Below are 27,366 nucleotides of genomic sequence, written 5' to 3'. Positions count from 1 at the left end.
TGTCTTCCATCATTTTGCCTCTGTCTTTGTGCTGTTCAGAGCACACAGTGCTTCTGCTGCTGGCAGAGAAGGCCAGATGTTTCACAGAACTGGAAGGGGACTCAGCATCTGTAATGGATCTTTACAGAGAAACTGTAGTCTGAAAAAACCTCAGGCTGCATTTGTCATCTTCAGAAGTTTAATGTGCCATTTCAGTTTATTTTTGTTGAAGGTATTGTCTTTTAAAGAGGGAAGGTTGAGGATTCCACCCCTGCCCAAGGGCTAGAACAAGGCTTTTTTTGGAAGAAGGGAATTCACTGAGTTCACTGTGTTTTGGCAACATCTGTATGGTGATACTGGTGTTTGTAGGTCTATAAAAATATCTATGTTAGGTTTTTTCCCTGCATGTATAATTTTTCTGGGAAAGCAGTACACAGAACTACAGGGCAGCAAAAGAAACCTAAAGACATGAGAGAACAGGTGAGTTTTCAGTCAGGGCTGGAAGAACATAAATATGGCTCACTGGAGAGCAGAGCTTTTCAGTTGAAGCTGAAGGGATTTATATGAGTAAATAATAACCACAGTAACCAAATTCACCCTTTTTGCCCTGTAGCAACCACACCTAGTTGATCAATAATTATTTTAAATAGTTTTAACATTAGCAGGCTTGGCAGCATTGTAGACTTCTCTGGCATAACTCTCACTTTTATGATGTTAGTATTAATCATAAAACTCATATGGCTTCCCATTTCTATTTGTGCATTTTGAAAGTATTGAAGTTTAGATGATCTTCTGTGCTTAGTAATAGGAATATTTCATAGTATTAGTAAAGTTTAGTCAAGGTATTACTAATTTTTGTCCTTGATATGGGTACCTGCCACAGGAAGGAGAGCAATTGGGAGTCTGGATATGCTGTTTTAGGTTTTAGATGATTATGATATTTAGATGTGTATGAAAAACATAGAAAAGGAACTACAGTGATGTTACTTGATTTTTCTTCTTTGTAGGTTTTCAGAGGATTATTTGTCTTCTTTGGGAAAAACAATTGGTAAGTGGAGTGTGTGGATTTCAGAAATGAGTTGATGACCACAGTTTTTAGAAATCTAAAAAGAGCAATACTAAAGAAGGTGCAATAAGACGAAGGTAAAAAATCACAGTGCAGACCTGAATGCTGTTTGGTTTTGTGTACTTCTGTTTGGTCAGGCAGCTGGCTGCTGTGATAGCACACAAAAATGAGTTTGGGTCCCTGGCTTAATGTTTCCAAGTCAAGAATAAATTTTTATTGTCAGGAGTTTGTGTTTGGGTCAAAAATGTGATTCCTAAACACAGTCAGAAGGTGACAGAAACTAGAAAATTAGAGGTGATGCAGCCAAGGGCCATTTGTAGAGCAATTAAGGATCACATGAAATCAGTGCAATTTCTTGTCTTGTTTCTGTTGCTTTTCCTCTGCAGTCTGGGTTCTCCATCCCAGGATGAAAAAGTCCTCAGCTACACACTTGTTTCTCTCATTGCAGGTAACATTGTGCGAGTTGTACCACATGGGCTGTTGGTGTTCTTCCCATCGTATCCTGTCATGGATAAGAGCCTGGAATACTGGAGAGTATGTTTATTGCTCTGCCTTTATTAGGTGGTTTGGTTACACACACTGGACAGTTTGTAGTTATACTATTTAACCGTGGTAATTAAAAACCTTCTAGTGGAAGGTTCCATGCTCATGGCAGGGGGTTGGAACTTGAGATGATCTTAAAAATTCTTCCAACCCAAGCCATTTTGGGATTGTATGAAAAATTCTTTGCTAATAAGTGAGTTATAAAATCTGGTTATAAAGTTATAAAATTCTTTTATTTTGATCACAGTATGCTGGAGTGCAGTGGTGTAGAAACCAAACCCAAAAGAATCTTAGTATATAATCTCATCTGACCTCACACTTAATTTAATTTCACCAGACTTCTCTTTATTAAACCTCCCAAATTAGAATTGTTCTGAGTGTTTCAACCCTTGGGGGGGGGGGGGAAATCCCAATATGAGCATTTCACTTTTAATTGTAACCATTGCAGCTGTAACTTTTGTGGATTCTATGCCCATAACTTGAGTGTCCTTGCTAAGACTTGCTAGAACAGTTAAATGCTCCTTCTTGAAAGTGGATGCAGGGGCAGAGTTGTCATGCTGTGGGATCTGGGAGATGAATGTTGGAACTCTCCCACCTGCCTGATATCTGAGGTGCCCCAACTACAAGGAATCACTGTTGGTGCTGTTGGGATTGCTTGTTTCTGCTTCCATCTCTTGCTGTGTTTGGCAAGAGAGGAACAGGCTGTGGTGGGGAAGCAGTGACCACTTCTGAGCGTTTCTGTTCTTGTGGGCACTTCTGGTATGTGCTCACTTTGACGTGACATTTCTGATCTGTTCCTTGTCTGTTTAACAGGAGCATGATTTTGCTAAAAGAATAGAAGAAGTGAAGCCAATGTTTGTGGAACCCAGGAACAAAGGAAGCTTTTCAGAGGTTGATTATTTGCATTACATACCTCTATCATCTTCAGAAACTGTATTTATGTTTAAATACCTCCTCTAAGATGTGTTTAGGTGTGAAACACCCAAATTTTTATCCTAGGATGAAATTAAAACTCTGAGGGCTTCTTTGAAGTGTAATTCTTCTGTGCATCCTTCTTGTCCTCTCTTGGCTGGTTGTGCAGGGTACAGTCTTCATTTAAATCCGGTGATGTAACAGCAGCTAAAATACACATGTGCTGAGTAATCGAGCTGCTAGAAAGCTGTCACTTGAGTAGTCAGCATTTGTTAATGTTCTGCAGGACTTTTCCTCCCAGCTCATCATGCTTTCAGTGTTGAAGAATTGTGCAGTGTCATCTGTTTATTTACAGCCCTTCTGTTTGCTTCTTAGAGTAAATAATATCTGTGAGTTGCTTTCCTGGTTTGCCAATTTTACTTAAGGATCTGCAGAAACACAAGACAGTCCATGTTTTACCTCCTTATCAGAAGTGTCTGATGTTAATCTTTCATGCTTACCCAGATGTGTTCTAGATTTCACAGTGGTGTAAAGGTTTTGCTGAGAAAATGGCTCCTCACATTTGCAATTAGTTGAAAGCAAACACAATTGTACTAAGCCAGATTAATCACGTTTGAGATAATAGTGTACAAGTCAAATTTAGTTAGTACAGGATAATAACCTTCCTGCTCGTACTTAAACTTGTTTATATTTTAGGTGATTGATGCCTACTATGATAAAGTCGTCTGTCCTAAGTCCAATGGAGCTGCATTTTTGGCAGTGTGTAGGGGGAAGGTAACTGGGAATTTCTTTCATCTGAGATAAGATTATAGAGTTGACAGAAGAAAACATCACTCTGGATTTCAATCCATTTCTGTTATTTGACTGTAATTATATGTGGGGATAAAACCAAGTGCCCTGAAGCTTTTCCAAAATTAGGTCACGTTTATATCTGCCTCATTGCTGTTACTATTAAAGGGACACATATTTGATTTCTTTAAAATGGATGAGCATCATACTTATATTTCATGTTGGCTGGTCACCAAAAACTTAACACATTAGATGAGAATTGTTTTGGAGAATTGTAATTAAACATGTTAGAACAGCACTGCTGAAACCCAAAAGTATTCCTTAGCTTCAAAACACATTATCTTCATGTTCTCTGGACACATTTGATGGCCTTTCCTTTACGTTTTCCAGTGCTGATAAATTGACTTATGTTTATCAGTAGAAACATTTGCAAAATCAGAAATTACTCTTAGAGCCTTTTTGCTGCTGCTTACTGTGTAGCAAGAGAAGTCCCAACTTGTTTTGAACCTTTGATCCCAGTCTCCAAAGAGGTTTTTGGATCAGTGAAGAAAAGACATAGCTCTCTCCAGTCTCATAGCTGAGATTGGAGAACTGATTCAGCTGCAAAACAAACCAACTTTTTTTCTCCTCTAATTATTTTTCAGTCTGTTTGATTCTCTGATTTTGTTAAGTGATTTGCCAGCACAGTGAGCATGTACAGGGCACGTGAGTGACAAATACTTGATGGGATGTCAGCAGCACAGCTGGTGGACATGGCACTATAGTCTGAATTCTGAGCAGATTTCTGGCAGGTTTCTGTTATTGCTTTGGAATGATTCTGTTCATTTTTACTGTCGGAGAAGGTTTGTTGTGTTCTTACCATGTCTTGTTAACAAGTCAGGGTATGGATGGTTTAAACATAGGTGTTGACTGACATTTAAGATGTTCTCAATACAGCTGTAGTGCTTATCTGGGAATAAGACAGGCATTAACAGTGTTGGCTGAGCTATGCTTTGTCAGGGTCTGCTGGAAGAAAAAACCAAGTTTAAAGTCTTGGTAATAAAAGCAAAAAATGTAGTTGAAGCTATTCATAATGTATTCATAAACTGCACTTGGCCAGAGAATTAATTGAATGGAGAAAAAAGGCCAACAACTGCTGAATTGCTCTGAAATGTCACTTCAAACCCTGTTGATAATGGAAAATTCTGTCTCTTCAGGCCAGTGAAGGCTTGGACTTTGCAGATATAAATGGACGAGGAGTCATCATTACTGGGCTTCCATTTCCCCCTCGTATGGAGCCCAGAGTCATTTTGAAGATGCAGTTTCTGGATGAAATGAAGAGAAGTGGTGCAGGTGCACAGGTAAGACTGGGCAGCTTTTCCCTGGTGGCTGTTTGCAGGTTTGTGTTATTGTTTTTCCCTCTGGTCCCAGTGGGGTTTGGATTTTTTCTCCCAGCCCTATGGAAGCACGGATATCAAAAAGCCAGACAACCTTTGGAGTTTGTCACAAATGTAGTCACCTTGTTTTCAAATTCTGTCTCCAGTGGCACATTCTCAAACAAATATAGGCTCAAAAAAAGGGTGTAGTAAAGTTTAAGTCAAAAATCTTTGTGTGTGTGTTACCCATCTCTCTCTCTGAGGGATTTATTTCATCCAGAGAAAGCATGAGCAGGAAGAATTGCCTGTGCTGGCTAGTTTGGGGATTGTGGGTTAGGGGGTGTGGTAGTGTGTGTTGGGGTTTTTGTGGTTTGGTTTGGGTTTGGCTTATTATTACTTTAGGCACAAAAATGAATGGCATTATAATTTAGTTTGTTCTGCAGCACAGTCATTCTTAAATAATATGGTGAACCTGTTGTACTGCCAAGGCTGTCAGTGCACCTTATATGAAATAGCCCCTCAAGCTGGACATTGCTACTGGAGTTTTCTGTGCTCTGTAATTCAGGTGTGATATTTGAGTCAACCTGTATTTGGTTTTCTTTGGCTCTTCGAGATTTGTCAATACCTCTTGTCGAATGCCTCTTTTTTCTTTTTTTTTTTTTTTTTAATATCTTTAGAAAAAAATAATGACTGTACAGCATGGGGAAAACATTTTACCTGGTAAATAATATGAATTCTTCCTCCCACCTGTTGCAGTACCTGTCTGGGCGTGAGTGGTACAGTCAGCAGGCGTCCCGGGCTGTCAACCAGGCGATCGGCCGGGTCATCAGGCACCGCCAGGACTATGGTGCCATCTTCCTGTGTGACCACAGGTAAACCTGGGCTCTAGGATGTAAGCAAACACCACAGAATCCCAGAATGGTTTGGGTTGGAAGGGATCTTAAAGCTCATCTCGTTCCGACCTGCTGCCGTGGGCAGGGACACCTTCCATTAGACCAAGTTGCTCCAAGGCCCATCCAGGCTGGCCTTGGACACTTCCAGGGATATGTGGTGTCAGCAACATCAACAGCTTTATATCCCAGCATGGGTACTTTGTATATAAATGTACTGATGTTAATGTCTGGAGAAAGCTACAGTTCATAATAACTGAATTATTTAACACAGCAATTTATATAAATATTGCACCACTTTAAGAAAGTAACCAGATTGTTATCTTCTGCTCCCAAATTATGCAGTCTTGGAACTGCAGAAGGAGATTAATGGTATTAATGGAAAAGGAACCAGTTTGTTGAATTCATGTTCCTAATACCTCTGGACATTATGTGGTAATAGTTTATGGTTTTGCATTTTCTCCATCTTTCACTTGAGAAGGCAGTCACCAGCACTGCATTGTTTTGTGGAGGATGGGAATGAGGACAGATTATATTAGAGAAACAATTCTGTGTTTATCAGTATACTATAGTAATATTATACTGCATTAATATCCTTTCATAAAATGTTAATTAATATAATAGGTATATTATAGGTAATAAGAGTTTGATAGGCATCAATGCTGAGGCTTGACTGGGGACAGTCTGGGTTCAGTACTACTGTTCATGTTGCCCAGTTACAGATTTTATGGACAAATGATAGGAATTGCCTGATTGCCTGGTATGTGGTATCAACAAAGCCCTTTTCTCTTGAGTGAAGACATCACCCCATTATATATACTGCACTGTTTCAAACTTCAGTTGTCTTGCTACCCCTCCCTTTTCCCTTTAGACCGATCTAGAGTTTGTTTATTTAATTCAACCCAACCTGGAAAATAATTCTCTTGTTTTCCAATCGTACACAGGTTCACAGCTGGTGATGTAAGAGGCAAACTGCCCTCGTGGGTCCGTCCTTACGTGAGTGTTTATGACAACTTTGGCCACGCAGTCAAAAGTGTCTCCCTCTTCTTCCGCGTTGCTCAAGAAATTGTAAGTGTCTATAAAAAAAAATCACAAAACACACAGCAGATTTCCTGAATAGTGTTGGAGACTGGGAATCCTAAGCCAGGTCAGAAATGTGGGAGAATCAGAGATGATGTCAGATTGGAAGGGACCCATAATAATCATTGAGTCCAGCTTGTCACTCCTCACAGGACTTAACACAGAATCACTTGTCACTTCTAAGCATTGGAAGATTTACAGGAAAGAAGATATGCCTCATCTTTCTCCAAGGGTGAGCTGGGACAGGATGTTGTTGTTATGCTGGGCAACTCATTAGGTTAGATCACAAAAATAACTTCCTCTTCCAGTTCCTCCTGAATAAACATGGCCTCTATTGAGTGTTATGCAAATCCTGGAACCGATGTTGGCATCCAAAAGCTTTTCACCTCAGGGAGAAGGCATGTGTGTGGAAGAATTGGTCATACCCTCACATTTAAATTGAAGCTGGCTGGTATAAAGAGTAAGACAAACTATCAGTTGTTATTGCAGTTCATCACTGGGTCATCTTTACTGATACAGCTTCTCTCTTAGCATTGAGAAGCTAATATTGTCTGTAATAGTTCCTTGATGCAAAAAGTAATATTGTAAAAAGACTTCCTAATTGACTGGAGGAAGTTACAGAAAGAAACAGGCTGGAAGCCAGAATGGAGAATTCTTTGTTCCCAAAACGGAGGTTAAGATTAAAATAAACACTTAAAATTTCACATACAGACTTGGATGAGTTCCTGGAAGACACTTTAGGCAAATACAAGTTGTTCAGACAAATAAGTTACAGATGGGTGATACTGAATGACTTGATCTTTTCTTATCATCAGTGAGAGTTTTGTGGTAAATGAGAACCCCAGTCTGATGTGCTTTGCCAGAAGAAGCTGCATTAGGAAGTGGTTGTTCTTTAGAAGGTCATGATCCTTTTTCTGGTACCAGCTCACTTAGTGCTGAGCCTGCTTACTGCACTTCATCTGTGTCACTTCCCAGGTGTTTGATCCTTTCCTTCAAAAGCCCATAAATCCAGAGTGTTTAACAATCATGCTATCAAGGGTTATTTGGGGAAAAGGAGATGTCTTTGGATTGTTGCTGAGATTTTTGGTTGCAAAGGGAGCGGAGTAGAAAAATGGCTTTTGCCTGTTGTAACACTTTGCAAACTGCTTGCAGATGCCCCCACCCCTGCCCCAGTGCCCTCCTGGCCACACTGGTTCCCTAAGTGACAGCAGTTCAGCACCATCTACTTCATCTGAGCAGATCCCTTCCGTCAAAAAAGCAAAAATCTTGGATGACCATGTCCCCAGTTTGAAGAGGAAAAGGAAAGGTAGGTTTGTGTCCTCGCAGATACATCTTTTTGTTTTGAGCTGAACCAAGAAAAGGGGGATCAAGAGACTAGAAAATGAAATGGGAAAGAACGCAAGGAGAGTTCAAAGACTGATGGAAACATCTGATCAGAAGGGACATAGTTAGGCAATAGAAAATGGAGGAAAGCAGTTGTAATTAGAGCAAAGAGGCAGATGGGGCCTGAAAAAGTACCCCACAGAACAGGAATTTGGTGTAATATCACAGGTAGTTTTGAAAATGAGAACTAGAAGTTTCTTACTGACACTGACTTCAATATGCTCTTCTTCCATCTTGTTGTATAAACGACTCTTACTCAGTAATCTGGCTAAGAAAACAAAAAAAAAGGACATTGGAACAAAACAGTGTTTTAAATTTTGTGGTTAGCTAATGCTGCAGGATAAAGCATTTCTCATGTCAGATATTTCAGCACTCTAGATTGCTTGCTGGTTTGGAACAGAACAATGCACTTGTGTTTAAAGCTCTGGTTTCAAACCAGTTATGAGCAAGTGTGAGGGTGACTTGACATTAAATTTAAGCCAGTGTTGACTGCTGGTTGTTGTTGAAAGGGATCACTTTGGCTGCCACTTTTTTCCCCCCCGTCAATTCCCAGCTGTGCAGTTTTGCTCCTTCCTTTGATTTGAGTCCATCTCTAGTGCAACTGCAGAGTGAGCAGATGAGCTTTGCTGAAGCAATTTACCTTCCATCCCCTTGACTGGTAGATCCAGCTCAAAGGATGGGCTGGAATGTGGGACTGGAGGTCCCACATTCCTGTTTTGAAAGGAATTTTCAGTTGCTTTGCATCAACTGGAACGTCGAACTCGCCTGTAATCATAGTTTTGTCTAGAGTTTTTTGTACTGACTTTTCAATTTATATCACAATATGCTCCCGTTCTTCTCAAAATGGTGACTTTTCTTAGTAACTGGCTGTTGAAGTAATTTCACAAAGTAGTGGAAATCCATTTTTTAAGAGAATGACTTATAGAAGTATCAAAGTGATACTAATTTAACCCTACTTGCAGCTCTAAATCCTTATATTTAAAACCAAATATACCTGGATTGTGATTAGTGGAAATATGTATTCTTGCAACCTTGGTGACAGTGTCTTACAGGTACTGATACTGTGAGAACTGTAGGCTTTAAAAAAACTTGTTCTCTTTAAAAATAATAAATCGTGTTTCATACCAAAATGTCTTAGAAACCCAGTTTTGGGGAAATCCACAAAGCTGAAGTAATTAAAGCAGTAAGACTTTTACCCATTCATCCTAAGCTATTTTGAGGTTAAATAAGACCATCACTTCAGGGAAAGTTTGAAAGCAATCTACCAGGTTGTGGTAACAAATGCTTGAGCAATTTTGGGCATGATTTATCAAAGCAGTCTTCTTATGAAGTGATAAAATGCAAGTTTGCAAGATGTGGAAGATTATTTAATCCACCGACACGTCTTTGTGGATTGCTTCGCAAGACTGGGAGGTATCACTCAGTCAAAGAAAATGCAAGAGATACAATGTGGAATGTTAATTTGTCGTCTGTGTTATGCTGTTGGTGCCAGTAAATGGAGAGGGAACACCCAGCCTGTGTGTGGAATATGAACAAGAATTTGTCTCGCCCAGAAGACGGTGTGTTGGGCTCTTGGATGCCCTGGAGCGCAGTGAGAAGAGCAGTGAAGATGCAGAAGAGGAACCTGACTTGCCAGGAGAGGAAAAGGTAGTGGCAATGGTGTGCAGAATACTTGTTTATAAGTAAAAATCACAGGCTTTAAAGCAAAATGGGTTTAGCTTAGCACTAAGAGTTCCAGCTCAACCCTCTTTCAAAAAACTCACCGTAATCAGCACTGGTAACTGCAAGTTCTCATAATTAATTTAATCAAAGGGTTTCCTTGCCACGTTCAAGTAGATGATCAACAGGTAGGTGCTTGTACTGTGCTCCAAGGCTGCTGACCGGGTGGATTCCTGGAAGTTAACCACGCTCTCTGGGAAGCAAAGAGCTCTCAGAGGAGAGGTTGTTAAATACAGTTTGTCTTGGGTGGAATCTGTGTCAGCTCTTTGTGTGAGGCCAGATATTGAATTAAAAAAAGGGTGGGGGAGGGTTTATGAATTAGAAATTGCTCTTTGAGATTAAAATCTTTGATTTGCCTCAGAGAATGAATATTGCAGACTTGTGGAATATTTTATCTAAATCAAGAATCCACTATTGCATTAAGATCAACAAAGCTGCTTCTGTGCTGTTCGTTTTCTTTCCTCTTAGATTGGTATTTTTAATGCATCAGTGGTTAGGCTGTATTCCTCCTTTCCCAAAATCCCTGTTTGCAGTTGTTGGAGGGGTGGCTCCCTTACCTGGCTGCCATCAGAGGAGTATTTTGGTGCTGGCTTGCAGACTAGCACGTGGACTCCAAGAATGCCTATTGCAGCATACCCAAGCAGTTTGCTTAGGGGAAGAATGCCTGCAGGAAAATGTGGAGGTGTAGGAGTATCTGAGGAATATTTGAGGAGGCCTAAGGGAGATGGAGATGTGTACAGAACAGAAGGAATGAACCAAGGATAGCAAATATTTAACTTGTGTGCAGCCAAGTGGGAAATGGGCTCCACCACCCATGAGCCGCCATGGCACAGACACCACTACTTATTCTTTGGAAAGCCTGGCACATTTCCAGGGAGTTGGTAACTCAGCTACAGTGCTTTCCTAACACAGCTGCACTGCTTTTGGCAGAGCTCAGCGTTTCCTGGAGCTGATAGACCTGGGGGCTTGGCAGTCCCTCAGCTGGTGTCCTCTTCCTCTGTTTGGCATTACTGCTTCTCTGAGGCTTGTGCAGAACTCTGGGGTCATCCTGTGCTGCTCCTAAATTGGTGACCTGAGTGTAGCCCTGAGACATGCAGGGCCTCTGAGGGAGCCAGCTTTCACTCTGAGTCCAACCTGGAGTTGATTTACTTAGCGCTGGATTTGGACTGAGGATGGGGTTGGTGTGATTTCCTGTATTTCTTCACTGTCCAGCATGGTATCTGTGTTATCATTTTTTCTTTTATCAAGGTGATACTGCATCCTTGTTCCCTAAAAAATGGAAATTTAGCTGCTGTCATTCTGAAAGAATTTGCCTGCAGTGAAAAAGAATAAAAATCTTTGTCATCTCAAAAAATCAAAATGCAATAAATAGTCTCTCAATCCATGTAAATAATGACTTGGCTGTTCCCCATAATCAGATTTCCTTGTGAGATATGTCTCATGGAAACTTGTCTTGGAAGCCTTATTTCTGCTGGATCCTGCTGTTCAAGGTGGTGCTTTTACATAACACAGGAGTAAAAGATGGTTTTGATCATTTTTCTGACTTACTGCGTGTATCATAAATATTTGACTTGCTGCTTATATTCCGATTCTTCATTCCCTTTCATGATGCTTAAATAAAATATATTTAAATGTGCACTTAAACTGTGGTCGGGTTTGTCTGGAATTAGGTGTCCTTGCAGTATTAAGAGTGTACTGAAGGTTGTATTTCTGGGTACAGCAACAGAACTCCACAAATTGACTCATCTGAAATTATTGGCCAAAGGAGTTGTTTATTTTAGTGATGGTGTTTAGCTGCAGTTAGTTTAATTTGGCTCTGAAGCTTTGTGATCTGAATAGCCATGTTTGGAAGTCACAGTGGAATTTAGAGATGCTCTTATGTTTCACTGGTTCCTCTCACAAGTGAACTTAAATGAACTGATAGTCACATACTTGCCATGAAATTTTTATTGGGCGAGAGCAAAGAAGTAACTCATTCCACATTCCTGCTTTCTCAGCAGGTGTGTAGAGACCAGCTGGCAGTATGGGGCTGTCCTGCAGCTTCTTCTGTTCCTTGAGTGATTGTGTTTAAGGTGGTTGATACTGATCTAATATTGGAGCCTCTGCTTTTAAGCAATTCCAATCCTCTTTCTTGAGAGCCATTCTTTGTTACTGGGAATGGGAGCTGCTGAAGAGCTTGTTCACCCACAAGTGTTTCTGCTACTGTCTCATCCTACCTGCCTGATATTTTCTACAACACTGCTTAGGCTTCCCTTCTCAGTATTCCAAAAGCCTAATACAGGTTTTCTTCACAAAAAAAGGATTTCCAGGCAGGAAAGTGAAGGGTATCTGAGCCATTGGTTACACACAGGTCTGTGTACACTCCCAGACTGCCCTGGAGTGTTCTGCTGTGAGTCCAGTTTTGCTTGATCAGGAATCAAGACCAGCTTTGTCTTTAATTTCCTCTGTTTGATCTCTCTTTTTGACTTGTCCTGTAAATTATTACCTTCTGGAAACAGATATGTGCCCATACTCTGTTGCAATAATTTAGTTTGACTTGTTTCACTTTGTTGAATGGTGTCTCAAACTGAGTTAACAAGCTTTACTGCTGGAAATATCTCAATTAAAGAGACAATAGCTTTGAAAAGCATTTTTTTTGTATGTTTCTTATTGTCTTTTTGTCTTCACAGGCACATCGTCTGTCTACACTTTCCCTTCAGTATGAGAAGAAGTTAACAGATGAGCAGAAAGGAGGAAGGAAGAAAATAAAGCTGGTCAGCAATACAGTATGTGTTTCCCTGTGTCGGTGCCATCCCTTTGATCCTGTAGATTGCTTTAATTTGAAATGGAAATTTCCAGGCAGACAGATGACTGATACCAAAACAAGCATGTTTTTTCTCCAAATTGTAAATACTTAACAGTGCACATCTGAAATCTATTTCATGATCTTTCCCAAATCCAGACATCACAGACCAAATCAAGCACAGGTCCCAGTAGAGCTAATAGGTGAAAAGAGTTGTTTTCTGGCATTGAATGCTTTGTGAACAACTTCTCCCAGTGACCAGGTGTGGTGGGTGGTTTCACCTTTTTGAGTACAATGGAATACTTCAGCTGGGAGGGACCTACAATGATCAGCTGGTCCAGCTGCTGGTAGAGCCTCAAATGGTTTAACTGACCCGTTTTGGGTAAGGGATCACATCCAACCCCATCCTGAGGTGGGTCATCATTTTGTGTTAACTTCGCAGTTGTGCATTGTAGTTTTGCCCTGTCTCCAAACTCAGTTAACTCATTAGGCAGCTAATTGCTTAAGAGTTACTATAAATTCAGGAAAATTCCCTGGGTGACTGTGCACCAGTAGTTGTCCAAGGTGCTGTCCTAACTGGATGTTGCCTGTCTGTCAGTCTGTCAGTCACCTGGCAAACAAAACTGATCCTGAAGCCGATAATATCCAGGAGAAGGGGGAGAAGGAAGAGAACAGGTTCATGCAGAAGGTTGTGTTTGCAGTTTGTTGGTGTCTGATGTCATGATGAGTCAGCTCAGCCTCCAGGCTTGGAGTAAATATCATTTTATCAACCCATCTCCTAAGAATATAATTGTGCAATGATTATTGGCTGCCTTCTCTAGGAATATTTCCATGAAGCAGAGAAGGTGAATAATACACGGATACAGGGGTGACTACCAAAACTACAACCTGTTAGGTGAAAGCATTCATAGTTTTGTGGTGAACGTGGTGGTGATGCTGGGTGGACGTTGGACTTGATGATCTTAGAGATCTTTTCTGACCCTGATGATTCTGTGATTCCATGATTGAATTGTAAACATACTGTTTCTACCTGAATTCCCGTGAAAGTAACTGAAATCATTCTGTACTGAAATTCCTTCCTGCCCTCCCAGCAGGCCCTTAGGAAAGCTGAGCTGCCAGAGCCAAAGAAGGCCCGAGCCACGTCGTACATCAGCACAGTGAAGGAGACCCTGAGCCAGCAGAACTATGAGCTCTTCTCTAAGGCTCTGCAGCAGTACAAGAAGACAGATGACTTCCATGCCATGTTATCCGAAATGAGCTCCCTCTTCGTAGAGGATGAGAAAAATCATGTCTTGTTACGAGGTACATTTGGTGTATTTTGTGTACCCCTGGTGTATTTTTGTCTTTTAAGTAAACTTGGGTATTTCGGTGATATTTTAGATTTGAAGTACAAATCAGTCAGGATGGTCATCCTGAACATTCATCACTTTATCTCCCCAGACCACACAGAAAATCTTCTCAGTGTAATTATCAATGTTAGCTTGCATCTTGACTTGAAGAAATTCACATTCCGTGGAAGTTTGTGTTATTTGAGACTTTGTCTAAAAGTAGTTTGGCTTATTCCCTGTGATTTATAAGTTCAAGAGTGTGGCTGGGTGAGTTGGATACATGCATTCATAAGGATTCAGTGTTAAAGCAGTAAATAAGTAGAATATCTAGAGAAATTTTCTATTTAGATAATGGTAAGTATAAAGCAAAGGGTCTGGGCAAACATGGATAGTTACTGGATTAGCTGGTATTCTCCTGACTTTTAACAACTGCTCTGACAGGAACTGAACTCCCATCAACATTTCTTCTAGTTTAACAGTGTTTTCTGTGTGACTTCTCATTTCTCTCTCAGCTTGTGAAGAAATGGGCAGGTTTTTCTCTGACTTTTTTCATCTTCTGAAATAATGAAGGCTTAGTTATGCATCTTGTAAAATGTGTGAGGTAAAGTCTAAAGTTAAGGAATGGGAAGCTCAGTATGAGCACTCAGTGCTAATAGTAACCACAACTGGTTTCCCAATTTGCTGATGATCTATATAGATAAGAAAATATTTGATAATCAAATCAAGGTCTGAGTCTAGTTTTCAAGAGTGTCAGGCACCTGAAACCTAAAGCTGATTTGATGTTTAGGCTTCTGGTTGGCAAACGCTCTGTAGTAAGTAAGTAACGTGAGGTGTAAATTAACAATCTATCAGTTATTTAAAGTATCAGCCTCGAAGATACTTGGACCTCATGGTTTGAGTCACATCATGTCCTGTTTCACTGGGAGGTGTTCCTTCATATTTACAGTGAAAAAATGACAGCTTTTACCTACTGATAATAATTTTGCTCAATATTTGCGTGGTAGCTGATCTTTCTGTAACTTATAAGTGTGCTTATTGTATAAATATTAGATAAGGACATTTAGATTTTAATTAATTTAGCTGCACCTTTTTATCTTCTTATTGCCTAACTTTGAAGTCCTGCTGTTGTAGGTTTCTGTAGCATTTGTGGATTGATTATTTTTTTCTTCTTCTTTTTTTTCTTTTTTTCCCCCTTCTTCCCTCTCTCTAATGAAAGAATTTTACCAGTTTGTTCGACCTCAGCATAAAAAGCAGTTTGATGAAGCTTGCTGCAGCCTGACTGGAGTGGGCTGTGGCTACAAACCTGAGCACAGCCTCCTGCAGGAGGAGAGGAAGATCCTGGCCAAGAGAGCAGGTGAGGAGCTGGTTTCAGTTGTATTGTTTGAAGGATATTACCCAATCTTAGAGCAAGATGTGTCTAATACAGAAATGCAAGGATGGAAGGCAATTTAATTTAATCAGTGCTGAGCTAAGTCTCTGCTCTTCATGATCATCTTGCCTTCCCCTGAGCATTAGTTACTGCAGAGTTAGTAATGATGCCAATTTATTTCAAAAGGTGATTTTACCAAACTATTTAAATCGTTAATCTAGTCTGGGGATTTAAAAACCTTGTTTGTCTTCTTTGCTGCCCACGTAGTCCCACCAGAATTGTGAATAGGCAGTGATAGTGTCCTCACAAAGCTTGTGAAATCTTTGAAACCGTGGAGCAATAAAGTTCTAAAAAAAGCAGGGTGTTGGCTCATCATCAGAGAAGTACCTCTGTGTGGAGTCCCAGAAGGGTTTGGGTTGGAAGAGACCTTAAAGCTCATGCAGATCCACCCCCCAGCCATGGGAAGGGACACCTTCCACTAGACCAGTTTGCTCCAAGCCCTGTCCAACCTGGCCTTGAACACTTGCAGTGATAGGGCAGCCACAGCTTCTCTGGGTTGTTCAGGTGTTTTCAGCATAGGATGACATACTATGAAATGCACCTTTCTTTGTTCATTCTTCCCTAAATTCACTGTTAATGGACTGGTTTTATTTAGCAGAAGGAAAACAGAGTCAGCGGAAAAGTGCATTCTCCAAGGCCTCACGTACTCAGCTGAACCCTGGGCTCCACCTGAACCAGGGAGGATTCCACTTGGCAACAGGACTGAACAGTGCAGGTACCCTTCATGTTTAACCCAAGGCAAGACCTGTTATGCCTCATTTCCCCACTGACTCTCAGTTCTCCTAGTGGGAACCAATGTTCTTTGTGCTCACCCAGCACAGTGGCTCACTCCCTGTAGGTAGAAGTGGTGGTAATTCAGAATGTTCAGCAGGGATTGCACAAAACAAAGCACAAAAGCCAATAAATTAAATCAAGGTGGGTATGAAAGAAACCAGCTGAAGCCAGACTTTTGCACTGAGAGACTGAGCTGGGAAAAGGGTGAGTTGAGCACAAGTCTGCTGGGCTTCCTGTTTGTCCAGGGTCTGTGAAAAAGAGCCAGTTAAGTGATGTAGCTTTAGATTACGTCAGTCTGAATCCAGGTATGAAGACGAAACCGTTTCTGTTTTGTTCTGGGTGTAATGTGTGCATTCCTCCTGTGGACAGTCTGTTTTTTCTGCAGAAACAGAGAGTAGCAAACGTAATCTTTGTGTGCATCCCTCTAAACTCACTCTTGCCCATTATTTATCTTTGAACTCAAAGGCTCAGTTATTATTTGATTACGGGTCTTCCTGAGAAGAGCTGGGAATTTTTTGTATTTCTCACAAGGAAATGAGTAGGATCATTGGACAACTTTGAAGTCTTTCTTTGAAGGGTAAAGAATAGTCAAAGGTTAATCCCTTCTTTAAAAAAACAACAATAAAACCCCCAGTTTCCTGGAAGGCTTTAAAAGCTTTTCTTGTGTGAAGCCATGTTGTTCTTTTGATTCGTTTTCCCTTTTGTTTTGTATTTTAAGAATATTCAAATATTTTAAGAATATTTGAATAAAACAGAATATTTGGTAATTATTTTGTCCTGAAACCATTAGAGTGGTTTCACAGAAACTTGTTTCCACTAAAATTAATTAAGAAAATAATAGCAATAAATGGATATGTTGTTTCTGTTGCTCACTTCTTAAGTAGAAAACACTCCTATGAAAGTGTCAGAAAGCTCTAGGATACTGATCATAAAATTCACACCCAGGTTTTTTCCTTTTCAGGAAATTGAATGAAGCCCATGTTTTGAAACTTAAATATCTTTATCCTTCTCTAAAGAACTTTTAAAGATCTAAATGCCAAAAGATAAGGCAGGTTAATTAAATCGGTTTCTTACCATATCCTTCATCCATATTTGCATGCCTGTAATATGCAAACCAGAACTTCCTCTGAAACATATCAGAAATTAAAGATTGAGATTTTGAACAAAGTCCACTTGGAGTTCAGCAGGATGTTCCAAGCTGCTCCTACCTTCTGCTGTCCTCCTGCATTGCTCTTGTGCTCTCTTGAGTGTTATTTCAGATTAGATAGTCTTTTTGACATTATGTTTTCCTGTTGGAAAACACTCTACCCCACCTTTTCTCCTTATATTGTCAGGGGGTGAGTAATCTGTCCTTTAAAATTGCCCATATGTCAGGCCAGCAGAGTTGGCTGACCCATCTGTTTAAGATGCTTTTACTCCCTCAGTGGAGCACAGAGCCTGATTTATTGCTGACCTCCATGCACAGTCTTCTGTGTCACCTTTTGCTCATTCCTTAGCGACCTTCTGACACATTTCTCCATTTGAAAATATCAAAGAACTCTAGAAAATGCTAAAAGTGATCCCCAGAATTATTTTGCTCCATTGCCATTTCCAGGAGCAGGTCTGGCTCTGCCAAGGCCGTGCTGGAGGGAAGTGTGTGGCTGGGCAGGTGGGGTTGGCTTTACCACTTTGAAGTAGTCCAGAAACCCCCTGTAAATGAAATGAGAAGTCAATATGATGGAGTGATCCGTTTGTTCCTCTTTGGGCTCTTCTCACGTGTTCTTTGTCTCTCAGGGCAGAATGCCAGTCGAGCTCCAAGGAAAGAGGCTGAAAGGCCTGCAGGCTCCAGGAAAGACCATCACCAGGCCCTCAGGACTGCCTATCTCAGGGATGTGCAAAGGGCTTTGGACAAAAGCACTTACAGCCAGTTCTACGAAGCGTTGCTGGCTTACAAGAAGACGGATAATTATGACGCGATGATATCGGTGATCGCAGCCCTCACCACGGAGAGGCCACAGGACTTTCACCTCCTACAAAGTAAGGGATGGGGGGGTTTTTTAATCACTTTTATTTAGCTGGAAAGATGTTGGTGCTGTCATCTCGTGTGAGATCTCATCTTTTGGTGTAGCAATCCGGATAAATGGAGCAGCAGGAAAGATGCGTTCAATGTACGTCATTCAGAGAGCAAAAAATGTCAAGGTTATAGAATGTTGTTTCTGTCTGTTCAGTTAGAAATTGTCCATTAAAAACGTTTGACAAGACCTCAGTAATTCCAGTCCCAACCTTCAGCTCTGCTAACTTCAGTCAGGTGCTTTTGTGACCATTTTTTCTCCTCAATTACTACCTCTTTAGGAAGAACAGTGCTGACTATTGAACTGACTCAGTTTTGTTCTCATGGCCAAAGTGATTGCTATACTGGTGCTAAGCTCTTAGGTCACTTCCAGGTTTTGGGGTAAGCAATCACACTTTGGGGTCATTATTCTTTTACAGACCTTTACCTGGAAATAGTTACGGATCTGTGTCATACTTTTATTTTCTCTGAAGTGGTTTGTTTTATTTTCCTTTCATGGGTTTAGTGATGGGAGGATTTAGGAAGCTGCAGGTTTTCAAAATTTGAAATTGGACTTCATTGTTTTAAGAAGAAGAAGAAGAAGGGGGCTTGTGTGATGTGACACCTCAGTTCCACCTTCTCCCATGTCTCTGGGGTGAACTCCTCTGCAGGAAATTACACATTTGGTGTATGCTAGGAAATGCTGATGGAGTTTTGTTTTGTTGTCTTTAGGAAGTAACAGTAAGTATTAATTGACCTTGAATAGATATCATAGTCTGCAAATTGTCAGAAAATATCTTTTTTCTGGTGCATTAACTAGTTGGATGAGCCTTGGCACAGTGAAGAGTGGGAGGGAAATGAGTTGTGGGGTACTGAGTCATAACGTCCCCTTGAGCACTTGTCTTACTGAGCAAATATTTTGACCTCAGAGGACTTTGTGATAGAATTGTCTGTGCTTGGCAATAAATCAAAACTGGAGGTTTACAGAATTTGTGTGTATGTGTTGTGAATCCTTGTCAACCAAACAGTAGCAAGAAATTTCCTTTCTGAGAGTCTTTCCGGGTACTGTGTCAGGTTGAAGTGCTGGGTTGTAGAGAGCAGAAGAATTTCAAGGTAAGTGGGGTTGTTCTCCATACTGAGTACTCATCTGCCTTCTGGCAAGGAAAACCCCATAATCATAAAGACCACAAAAAAAAAAATCAAGTGTTGCACCAAGCTGAAGATACTCTGGGGAATACGGCTGATATTGTTCAGCTTCCGAAGAATTTCTCCACTCCAAAGAAAGGAGTGTTCCATGGTTGAATGTTGATTTTCATATGCATTTGACTGTGCTTTCCTTTGGCCAGGGTTTTACATGTTTGTGCGTCCTCACCACAAAGAGCAGTTCAAAGAGATGTGTGAGAGTTTGACTGGAATGGTCTGTGGTGAGGGGAAGAAGCAACTGCAGCAGCCAGTGCAAAGCGGAGGGAAACCCCTGAGCTTGGAGAGCTGGTGCACGAAAGGAAACAGCCACGTACAAGGTTGGTAATGAACAATTGCCTGAAGTTTAGAATCTTATTTGTTAATGATGGATAGTGCTCAACAGCCTTAGAATCACCGAATGGTTTGGGTTGGAAGAGACCTTAAAGCTCATATCTCACCTCATTCCAACCCCTGCCATGGGCAGGGACAGCTTCCACTAGACCAGGTTGCTCCAAGTCCCATCCAACCTCACCTTGAACACTTCCAGGAATGGAGCAGGCACAGCTTCTCTGGGCAACCTGTACCAGGGCCTCCCCACCCTCACAGGGAAGAATTTCTTCCTAATACCCAATCTAATCCTGGCCACTTTTAGTTTAAGGCCATTTCCCTTGTCCTATCACTCCACGCCCCTGTGAAAAGTCCATCTCATGCACTGGAGCCTCTGTGCCCAAGGCATGTAAAGGAGGATCAAATACATTGGTTGTGTCTAAACTGGGTTAAAAATACCCCACCCAAACAGGTGTAAGATAAAAGGTAACCTGAGATGAGGAAGTGCAAGGAAACAATGAAGAAATTAGTTACAGTTTTGCCATCTTTAGACTGTGAAGTGTATTAAGGGTGAAGGCAGAATTTTTGCATCTAAGTGGGGTGGGAGCTGAAATTCTTCCTTCTGTCTAGGAAGAATTTCCGCAGAACTAAAATGGCAAAAAAGTAGTTATTCAAATTTCTTTCTCACACAATGACAACTTAGCTGAATTTACTGCTGGTTGTGTTCTGCAGAGTCTGTGTGTTGTGTTCTGCATGACATAAGTTTGTGTGCTGGTTTTCTTTTTATCCTCAGATGCTTCCACTTCTAAGACTGACATGCCAGGGAAAATTCAGAGTAAGATTTCCTCGTTTTGCTTTAGCCAGAAAAGTGAACTTGGGCTGCCAAAGACTGAAATATCCGAAGGAACCGGTAACGTGAGAGCACCCACAGACTCTGGAGTCGTGCCCATCTTTCCCCTGGAGATGGAACCAGAGTGTGGTAGGTATAGCTGAGGTCTGAGGATGCCTTTCTCCAATACTTGGGAATAAAGATAAGTTATAGAAATGAGAATTACGCTGATGGCCTGTGAGATGAGTGGTTCATGCCTGTATTTGCTCAAGTGCAACGTGGTTCAGCGTGGTTTGCTGAGCAGCGTTTGTACTCTGTGCACCTTCCACGTGCTCTCAAAGTGCTTTGTTGTCTTTATCACAGTGGTGCAATAGTTTCCCAGGAATTTACAGAATTTTTTCTCTACAACTTCCTGGTAAAGGAAGGATGTAATCTGAGTTTCTAAGTGGGATCTGAAGCACCGGGAGACTGAGTGACGTCTTGTGAGAGAAATTACGTAACAGGGCCAGGTATTGCACTGTTAAGGTGGTTATGGTCCTTGTTTTCTGGACTGCACTGGAGATGTGGATGCATAAGAATTTCACAGGTGATTACTGGAATTTAGTCATTTCCTCTTTCTTTTTCCCCCTCTCCCCATCCTCCTCTCTGTTCTAGGAAGATTCTACTGCTCTAACTGCAAATCTGAGGATGATGTGCCCTTTAAATGTCCATTATGTGACTTCACTTGCTGCAAAACATGCTGGGAGCAGTTCTTAAAGGTTCTCTTGTTTACTGGTCTGATTTTTCCTGAAACTACTGGAGAATTTTGTGCTTTTCATGAGAACCATGTGAACAAGCCTAGAAACAGAATTTTGCTGTTTACAGAAAGAACACCCAAATCCCAATGGAAGATTTATCACCTGTTTCATTATTTTCCGTGTTTTACAATGTGATTGGAAGCAGACCTCTGCTTTAAGCTGGGGATTTTACACATTTGCATCTTTCTGAGCTGCCTCCACGTGTTTTCCTGTCTAAAACTACAAAGGCGACAAGCTGTGGAGTCAGCTTGAAAAAAAAGTGTCAGTTTTTTCATGTGTTAACCGTTATTTTAATTTTTTTTTCTGAATTATTTTCACCATTTTCCCCATCAAAATCCTACTGTAAAGCACTATCATGAGATGAGGGAAATCAGGAACAGGCTTCCCAGGGAAGTGGTTGACTCACCATCCCTGAGGGGATTCAAGATGTGGCGACGTGGCACCAAAGGACGTGGTTTAATGGTGGCTTTGGCAACGCTGGGTCAGGCATTGGACGTGATGATCTTAAAGGGTCTTTCCCAGGCAAATGATTCCATGAGTCTGTGATTCTCCATTCCCGCTCAAGTGTCTCCTGTGTCATCCTGTCTGTTGGTTTTCCCATCTGAGTAAGTTGGTGGTTGAAATTCTTTGGGCAAGAGAATGTAGCTGGTCCCATGGTGCATGTGTTTGGGAGCATCTTACTCAACATTTGACGTGGCAGCCAGGGGTTAATAGTCTGGATTTGGAAGTCTGCTACAAGAGCTGAGGGGTTGCTGAACATTCAATAGGCCCTGCTGATGAATGTTTAATTTTTCCATTTTTGCCAAAGTGTAATGGGGTGAATATCTGACAGGCAGAATCCTCTGCTGCAGAAAGGACCCCAACAAAGTCACAACAAGAATTTTACTAGTGTGTGTGTTTATATTCTCTGCTGCTTGAGATTTGAGTTGATTAAGGACAGATTGAGATCCCTAGGGAGTTATTTTTAGCATTTTAGCATCCCACAGTGTAGTTATGTTGTCTCAGCCCATTAATTTTGACCTTATAAATATCTGACGAAAAACTCATTCCTTTTACCAGTAAGATGGAACTTGTAGTTGTTGTTTCATCAGTTTAAGGATCCACAGGATTAGAACTATTGTATATTGAGCAATTGTACCACCCTCTTCTGTGTTTTTCATCTTGAAATTGGTCATTTTGAGGTCTGGATTTCTTCTTAATCCTCAAGTGAATGGGTGTTTTCATAGCTCATAGATAAATGACAACTTGCTCAGGATGCATGGGAATGGTTCAAAGCTCTATCAGGGAGATTCAGGCTGGATATTAGGAAACATTCTTTACCAAGAGGGTGATCAAACACTGGAAGAAGCTCCCTAGAGAGGTGGTCATTTCCCCAGTGCCCTTTATGGTTTAACTTCTGTTGGACCCTGCAGTGGTCAGGCAGTTGGACTAGGGGATCACTGTAGATCCCTTCCAACTGGAAGTGTTCCTTCTCTTCTGTCCAGATATCCAGTGCAAAATCATGTTTGAGGAAACGAATCATTCCCTGTGGGTAATTTATTATTAATGATTTCAATCTTTGCCACTTACCTGAGTAATCTTACTTATGACATACCTTTTGGTGATGAGTGCTGTCTGTGTAGAGGAGTCTTAAGTGGCTCATGATGTGATTCAAGTGTCATTTGACTAATGAAAAGTCAAATAAGAGGGTCATGGAATGGTTAATGTTGGAAGAGACCTTGAGATCAAGTTCAACCACCACCATCACTGTGTTCACCATTGAACCATGTCCTGAGGTGCCACATCCACGTGACTTTTGAACATTGCCAGGGATGGTGACCCCATCACTTCCCTGGGCAGCCTGTTCCAGTGCTTTCCAACCCTTTCCACACAGAAATTCTCCCTATTATCTAAACTGTTGAAGATTAGGATATTACTTGGACTGATGCAGAAATGGTTCTCCCAATGCTGAGTCAGAACTGTTTTCTGCTGGTCATGGAGCTGAGAAGGAAGCACAGCCTCCTGGGAGAGCACAGGATTGCAAACAGGAAGACTATTCTGTGTTTCTCTGAAACCAGTCCCAGAGGAGCCACCTCCTAACACATCCATTCTTTGGGAGGTCAAACAGGCAATCGGCTCCATCCGTGACAGGGATGCGTTTGGGACAGAGTTACCTTTACCAGCAGGAAATGAGCAACCACGTCTGAGCTCTGAGCTCTCATCAGATGGCATTAGGCTTTGTCAGCTCTGACTGGGCTGTGTTTAAAGCTCCTTTTTGCTTTGCTAACAACTTACTCACTGTTTTTTCAGCTCAAAAGTCCCTTGGTGCGGATTGTCCCCCGAGGAAGTGACTAACAGCCTCATTCACAATGCAGGGTTTGCAAATTGTGATCTTTTCCAATTTGTTGTTGTAGCGAAATACTGGTGGGGAGAGGCAGTGAATGGTTTTGGAAGCTTTTAGAAGCTTTTGGAGGAGCAGTCAGAATTCCCTGCAGCTGCAGGGGTATTAGGGGGATTAGTGCTGGAGCATGTTGGGTGATTCACTGTGCTGGGGAAACTTTGCAGAAACTGGGCCAGGACATGCTGCTTTGGGGTGTAGCTTTTTCTCCAGAGGGCTGTTGCTGCTTTCCAGTGTTTAAATGTGTCATTTATTCAAGCAGTTCTTCCAGAGAGAATGAGTTATTCTCATTTAGACTATCTGCAATATAGGCCAATAATACCAGATTTCACAGTTATATTTTACACTTAAAATTGTCTTTGGCAAATCACTGTCTGCTGGGAGGTAAAGTGAGTTTTCCTCTCCCCATCCATTTATGGTATTTAAATTCATGTTTTTAGAACCAAAATCCTACTGCTAGAGCCTACCTTGCAGACTGCACCCTTTCTTGCAATGACTTCACACTGACAGAGGGCAGGGTTAGATTGGATATTAGGAAGAAATTCTTCCCTGGGGGGAGGCCCTGGCACAGGTTTCCCAGAGAAGCTGTGGCTGCCCCATCCCTGGAAGTGTTCAAAGCCAGGTTGGACAGGACTTGGAGCAACCTGGGATAGTGGAAGATGTCCTTGCCCATGGCAGAGGGTTGGAACGAGATGGGCTTTAAGGTCCCTTCCAACCCAAACCATTCTGTGATTTTAATTATGAACTTGCACACTGCAGGGAAGCTTGTGCAGTGCCACTGATGTAGGTGACCATCATTTTAGCCTCCTGAGGTGGCAGTCTTCTCCCAGAAAATAATTTTTTAAATTTTTTTTTTTTTTTACTGTCTCCCCTTTGAAGTAAGCAGAGCATTTTAGTTTTACCGGTAATTTGCAAGCTACGAAAAGAGCAGTTGGGATTCACGTGCAGGTCAAATGACTTTAAAATTGAAGATTAGGGAAGAAGCAAACTGAAACCTGAGTGGAGAAATGGTGCCTCACACGCCCTCGTGTCTCCTGCTGAGAAAGGTGTGGGGTGCTATGAAGAAATAAATGTGCTTGGTTCCCCTGCAAAGCTCTTGATCATGACCACGTGTGCCACCCATGTTCGGGTATGTCCAGGACACTCTTCATTCCCATCAGTGCAGGAGGAAGCAGGGATTCAGGGAACTCATGAGCCACTTGAGGGGACTTTACTCAAAAGTACAGCTGTACTTCACAGCAGCTCTTGCAGCTCTGCATTTCCTTGTTCCTGTATTTTAGTCGTCCAGATGTGTCATAGCTGTAAATTAACCTGAGACAACTGCTGGAAAGTTTGGTGCCACTTTGCTGGGAGGCTTTTTTCTCTTCTTTTTGTTACTGGCAAAATAACACAAAGTAACTGTGTGGGAACACTGAGGATGCAAGTGGCAGATAGGATATTTGGGAGACTGACCCATGAGTAGTGTGGCTTGTGATTCATGTTGGACAAAATGTGATAGAATGGAATCTATTCATGGAATCCTAGAATGGTTTGGCTTGGAAGGGACCTAAAAGCTCATCTCGTTCCAACCCTCTGCCATGGACAGGAACACCTTCCACTATCCCTGGTTGCTCCAAGCCCCATCCAACCTGGCCTTGGACACTTCCAGGGATGGGGCAGCCACAGCTTCTCTGGGCAACCTGTGCCAGGGCCTCACCACCCTCAGAGGGTAGAATTTCTCTGTAAAGTCTAATCTAACCTTGCCCTCTTTCCATTTAAAACCACTGCCCCTTGTCCCATCACTGTCTGCCCACAAAAAAATTCCCTCCATTTAAGGTGTTTCCTCCATAAGAAACACATTATCCACGTGTTTTGTTCATTGCTTTCTACAGGTGGTGAAGAAGTGCCCAGAGTGCTGCAGTGATGTGAAGAGGAAGCGATTAATCCAGGTTTTCTTATGGTCATAATCCCACCCACAGGAAGGGCAACAAGCCCCCTGTGCCCAGCAGAAGGTGGTGGCTGTGCTCCAGCTCTGCCACTGAGCAGAAGCAGAATGGAGGTTCCTGTAAATCCCTTTGGTCCTTTCCTCTGGATTACGATGCACCAACACGTGTCATTTGCCTGCGGAGGGGATCGAGTCTGAAAGGTCTCGCTGCAGGAAACAAAGCAGGACATTATCTTCTGTTGGAACTAGGAAGGTTAACTTTTTACTTGTTTTAACCTGTGAATTCTCCTGTGGCCACTCTTAGGCTGAAATTTTATATCCTTAGGGGCATCTGTCGTTTACGTGCCCTTCAAGTAATACCAGACCCTGGGAAAACCCCAGGAACGCTGTTACAGTGAAACTGAGCTGGCTGAGGAGGCCAGACTACCCATCCATACCACACCGGTGTTCCTGGAAGAGGTGATTCACAATCACTGTTTGGTATTTGGCAGCAGCCACTGTCTCCAATAGCAAAAGATACTGAAAGGATCATTTTTTACAGAAATATTCTAGTGGTGGATGGTAAGCAGAAGCTCCCTCTCATCTGTGCACCCCAGAGCCTTATTCCATCTTCCATTGTGCTGGGATTTTTTGAAATGTGCTTCTAAGGAGCCTTTATTCTCTGCTCAGTGCTGCTGTTTCCATGTGTCTGTGTTATCTGATGTTGGTTTTCCAAGAAGAAAAAGGAACTAATCAATCTAAAACTTAAAAATATATCATATTATATGGGTTTAAAAAAATTCCTTAATACTTCCACTCTCTGTGAGTAGTGGGTATAAGTGGTTAACCTGGAAAATTTTATCAATTTTAAATCTAACATAGGTGCTGTAAATGAGATGGTACATAAAACCGTTGTCTTATTTGGGTTTGGTTTTATTAAAAAAAAAAAAAGTTTTAAAGAAATGACCAGATATAAAAAATACTGGGTATTGGGTCTCAATGGTCCTGGTAGGAACATGTAGAAAGGTTAAAATCACCCTGTTGGTGATTTTCACATCAATGGAATTTAGAAAATTTTATCGTAATAAAATTTTATTGTTAATAATTGATAAAACTGAAAACCGAGTTGAATTTTAACAGAGGTTCTTATTTCCCTGGTTATAGAATTCAAAACTGGTGTCACCAAAGCAACTCCATACCTGAAATGTGCCTAATTTTATTTGTTGGTCAAGGTGTTGAACCTTCTCAAGTTGTGCCGAGTGCTTTTCATCATCCTTAGTTCTCCTTTGCTTTTGTAACAAGTAAAGCAACTCCTGCATTGTTGAAGGGATTTTTTTAAATAAATAAAAGATGCTCCCAGGAGCAGCAGATCAGGCTCATGTTTTGCCTTTTTGGGGTGATCCGGGTTTTCTGACTGGGGCAAAGTCCCTCAGCTGCTCCCAAGCAGGTCCCTGTCACTCCTTTTCAATGCCCATTTTTAATTCTGGATGTGTTCCCCTGGCCAGGACGAGCAGGGGAAAGGGTGAGGCTGGGAGCAGTGAGTGGTGAAATGTCATTTATTGGTGGATAGTTCAGTGCCTGGTTTGCTCTGAAGGTCTCTCCCAGGAAAGCTGCAGCTGACTGCTCGTGCCACTGGAGGGAAACCATAGCACAGCCATGAGCTCTGAGCATCTTCAAGGGCAGTGCCACGTAGTTTTGGTCAGTTTTGCTGGTGGAAATTACCTGCTATGGGCTCCAAAAATGCTGCCAGATCCAGCAAGACTAAAGGAAACACTTAAAAAGATGCGTGGGATTGGCTGGGACAAATATTATGACACTTATTTTTTTCCCTTCAACTAAAATATACTTCTAGCTGTGCTTTTTCCTGGAGTTGTTTTAGTCTGGAGACTGTTC

General features: G+C 41.6%; 1 protein-coding gene across 7 annotated transcripts in view; it reads left to right on the top strand.

The window, feature by feature from the left end:
* RTEL1 (regulator of telomere elongation helicase 1) overlaps nt 1-26,834 on the top strand; it is a 45,290-nt gene extending 18,456 nt beyond the window's left edge. For 2 of the 7 annotated variants that reach the window (XM_027646114.1, XM_027646113.1), the window contains exons 19-36: nt 987-1,027; nt 1,494-1,579; nt 2,402-2,479; nt 3,197-3,274; nt 4,486-4,629; nt 5,401-5,516; nt 6,479-6,602; nt 7,767-7,920; nt 9,490-9,644; nt 12,386-12,481; nt 13,590-13,800; nt 15,043-15,180; nt 15,851-15,970; nt 17,803-18,045; nt 19,405-19,578; nt 20,361-20,546; nt 21,051-21,154; nt 25,442-26,834. In XM_027646114.1, the coding sequence (XP_027501915.1) occupies nt 987-1,027; nt 1,494-1,579; nt 2,402-2,479; nt 3,197-3,274; nt 4,486-4,629; nt 5,401-5,516; nt 6,479-6,602; nt 7,767-7,920; nt 9,490-9,644; nt 12,386-12,481; nt 13,590-13,800; nt 15,043-15,180; nt 15,851-15,970; nt 17,803-18,045; nt 19,405-19,578; nt 20,361-20,546; nt 21,051-21,154; nt 25,442-25,516 (2,323 nt within the window). In that variant the 3' untranslated portion in view covers nt 25,517-26,834. The remainder of the gene's footprint in view (nt 1-986; nt 1,028-1,493; nt 1,580-2,401; nt 2,480-3,196; nt 3,275-4,485; nt 4,630-5,400; nt 5,517-6,478; nt 6,603-7,766; nt 7,921-9,489; nt 9,645-12,385; nt 12,482-13,589; nt 13,801-15,042; nt 15,181-15,850; nt 15,971-17,802; nt 18,046-19,404; nt 19,579-20,360; nt 20,547-21,050; nt 21,155-25,441) is intronic. The other 5 variants (XM_027646117.1, XM_027646116.1, XM_027646115.1 and 2 more) reach the window with 5 other exon arrangements.
* The last annotated feature ends 532 nt before the right edge of the window (nt 26,835-27,366 follow it).

This window comes from Corapipo altera, unplaced genomic scaffold, assembly GCF_003945725.1.
Source record: "Corapipo altera isolate COAL_440 unplaced genomic scaffold, ASM394572v1 64, whole genome shotgun sequence".
Taxonomy (NCBI): Eukaryota; Metazoa; Chordata; class Aves; order Passeriformes; family Pipridae; genus Corapipo; species Corapipo altera.
Note: the sequence above shows the minus strand (reverse complement) of the source record. Positions and strands in the feature narration are given on the sequence as shown.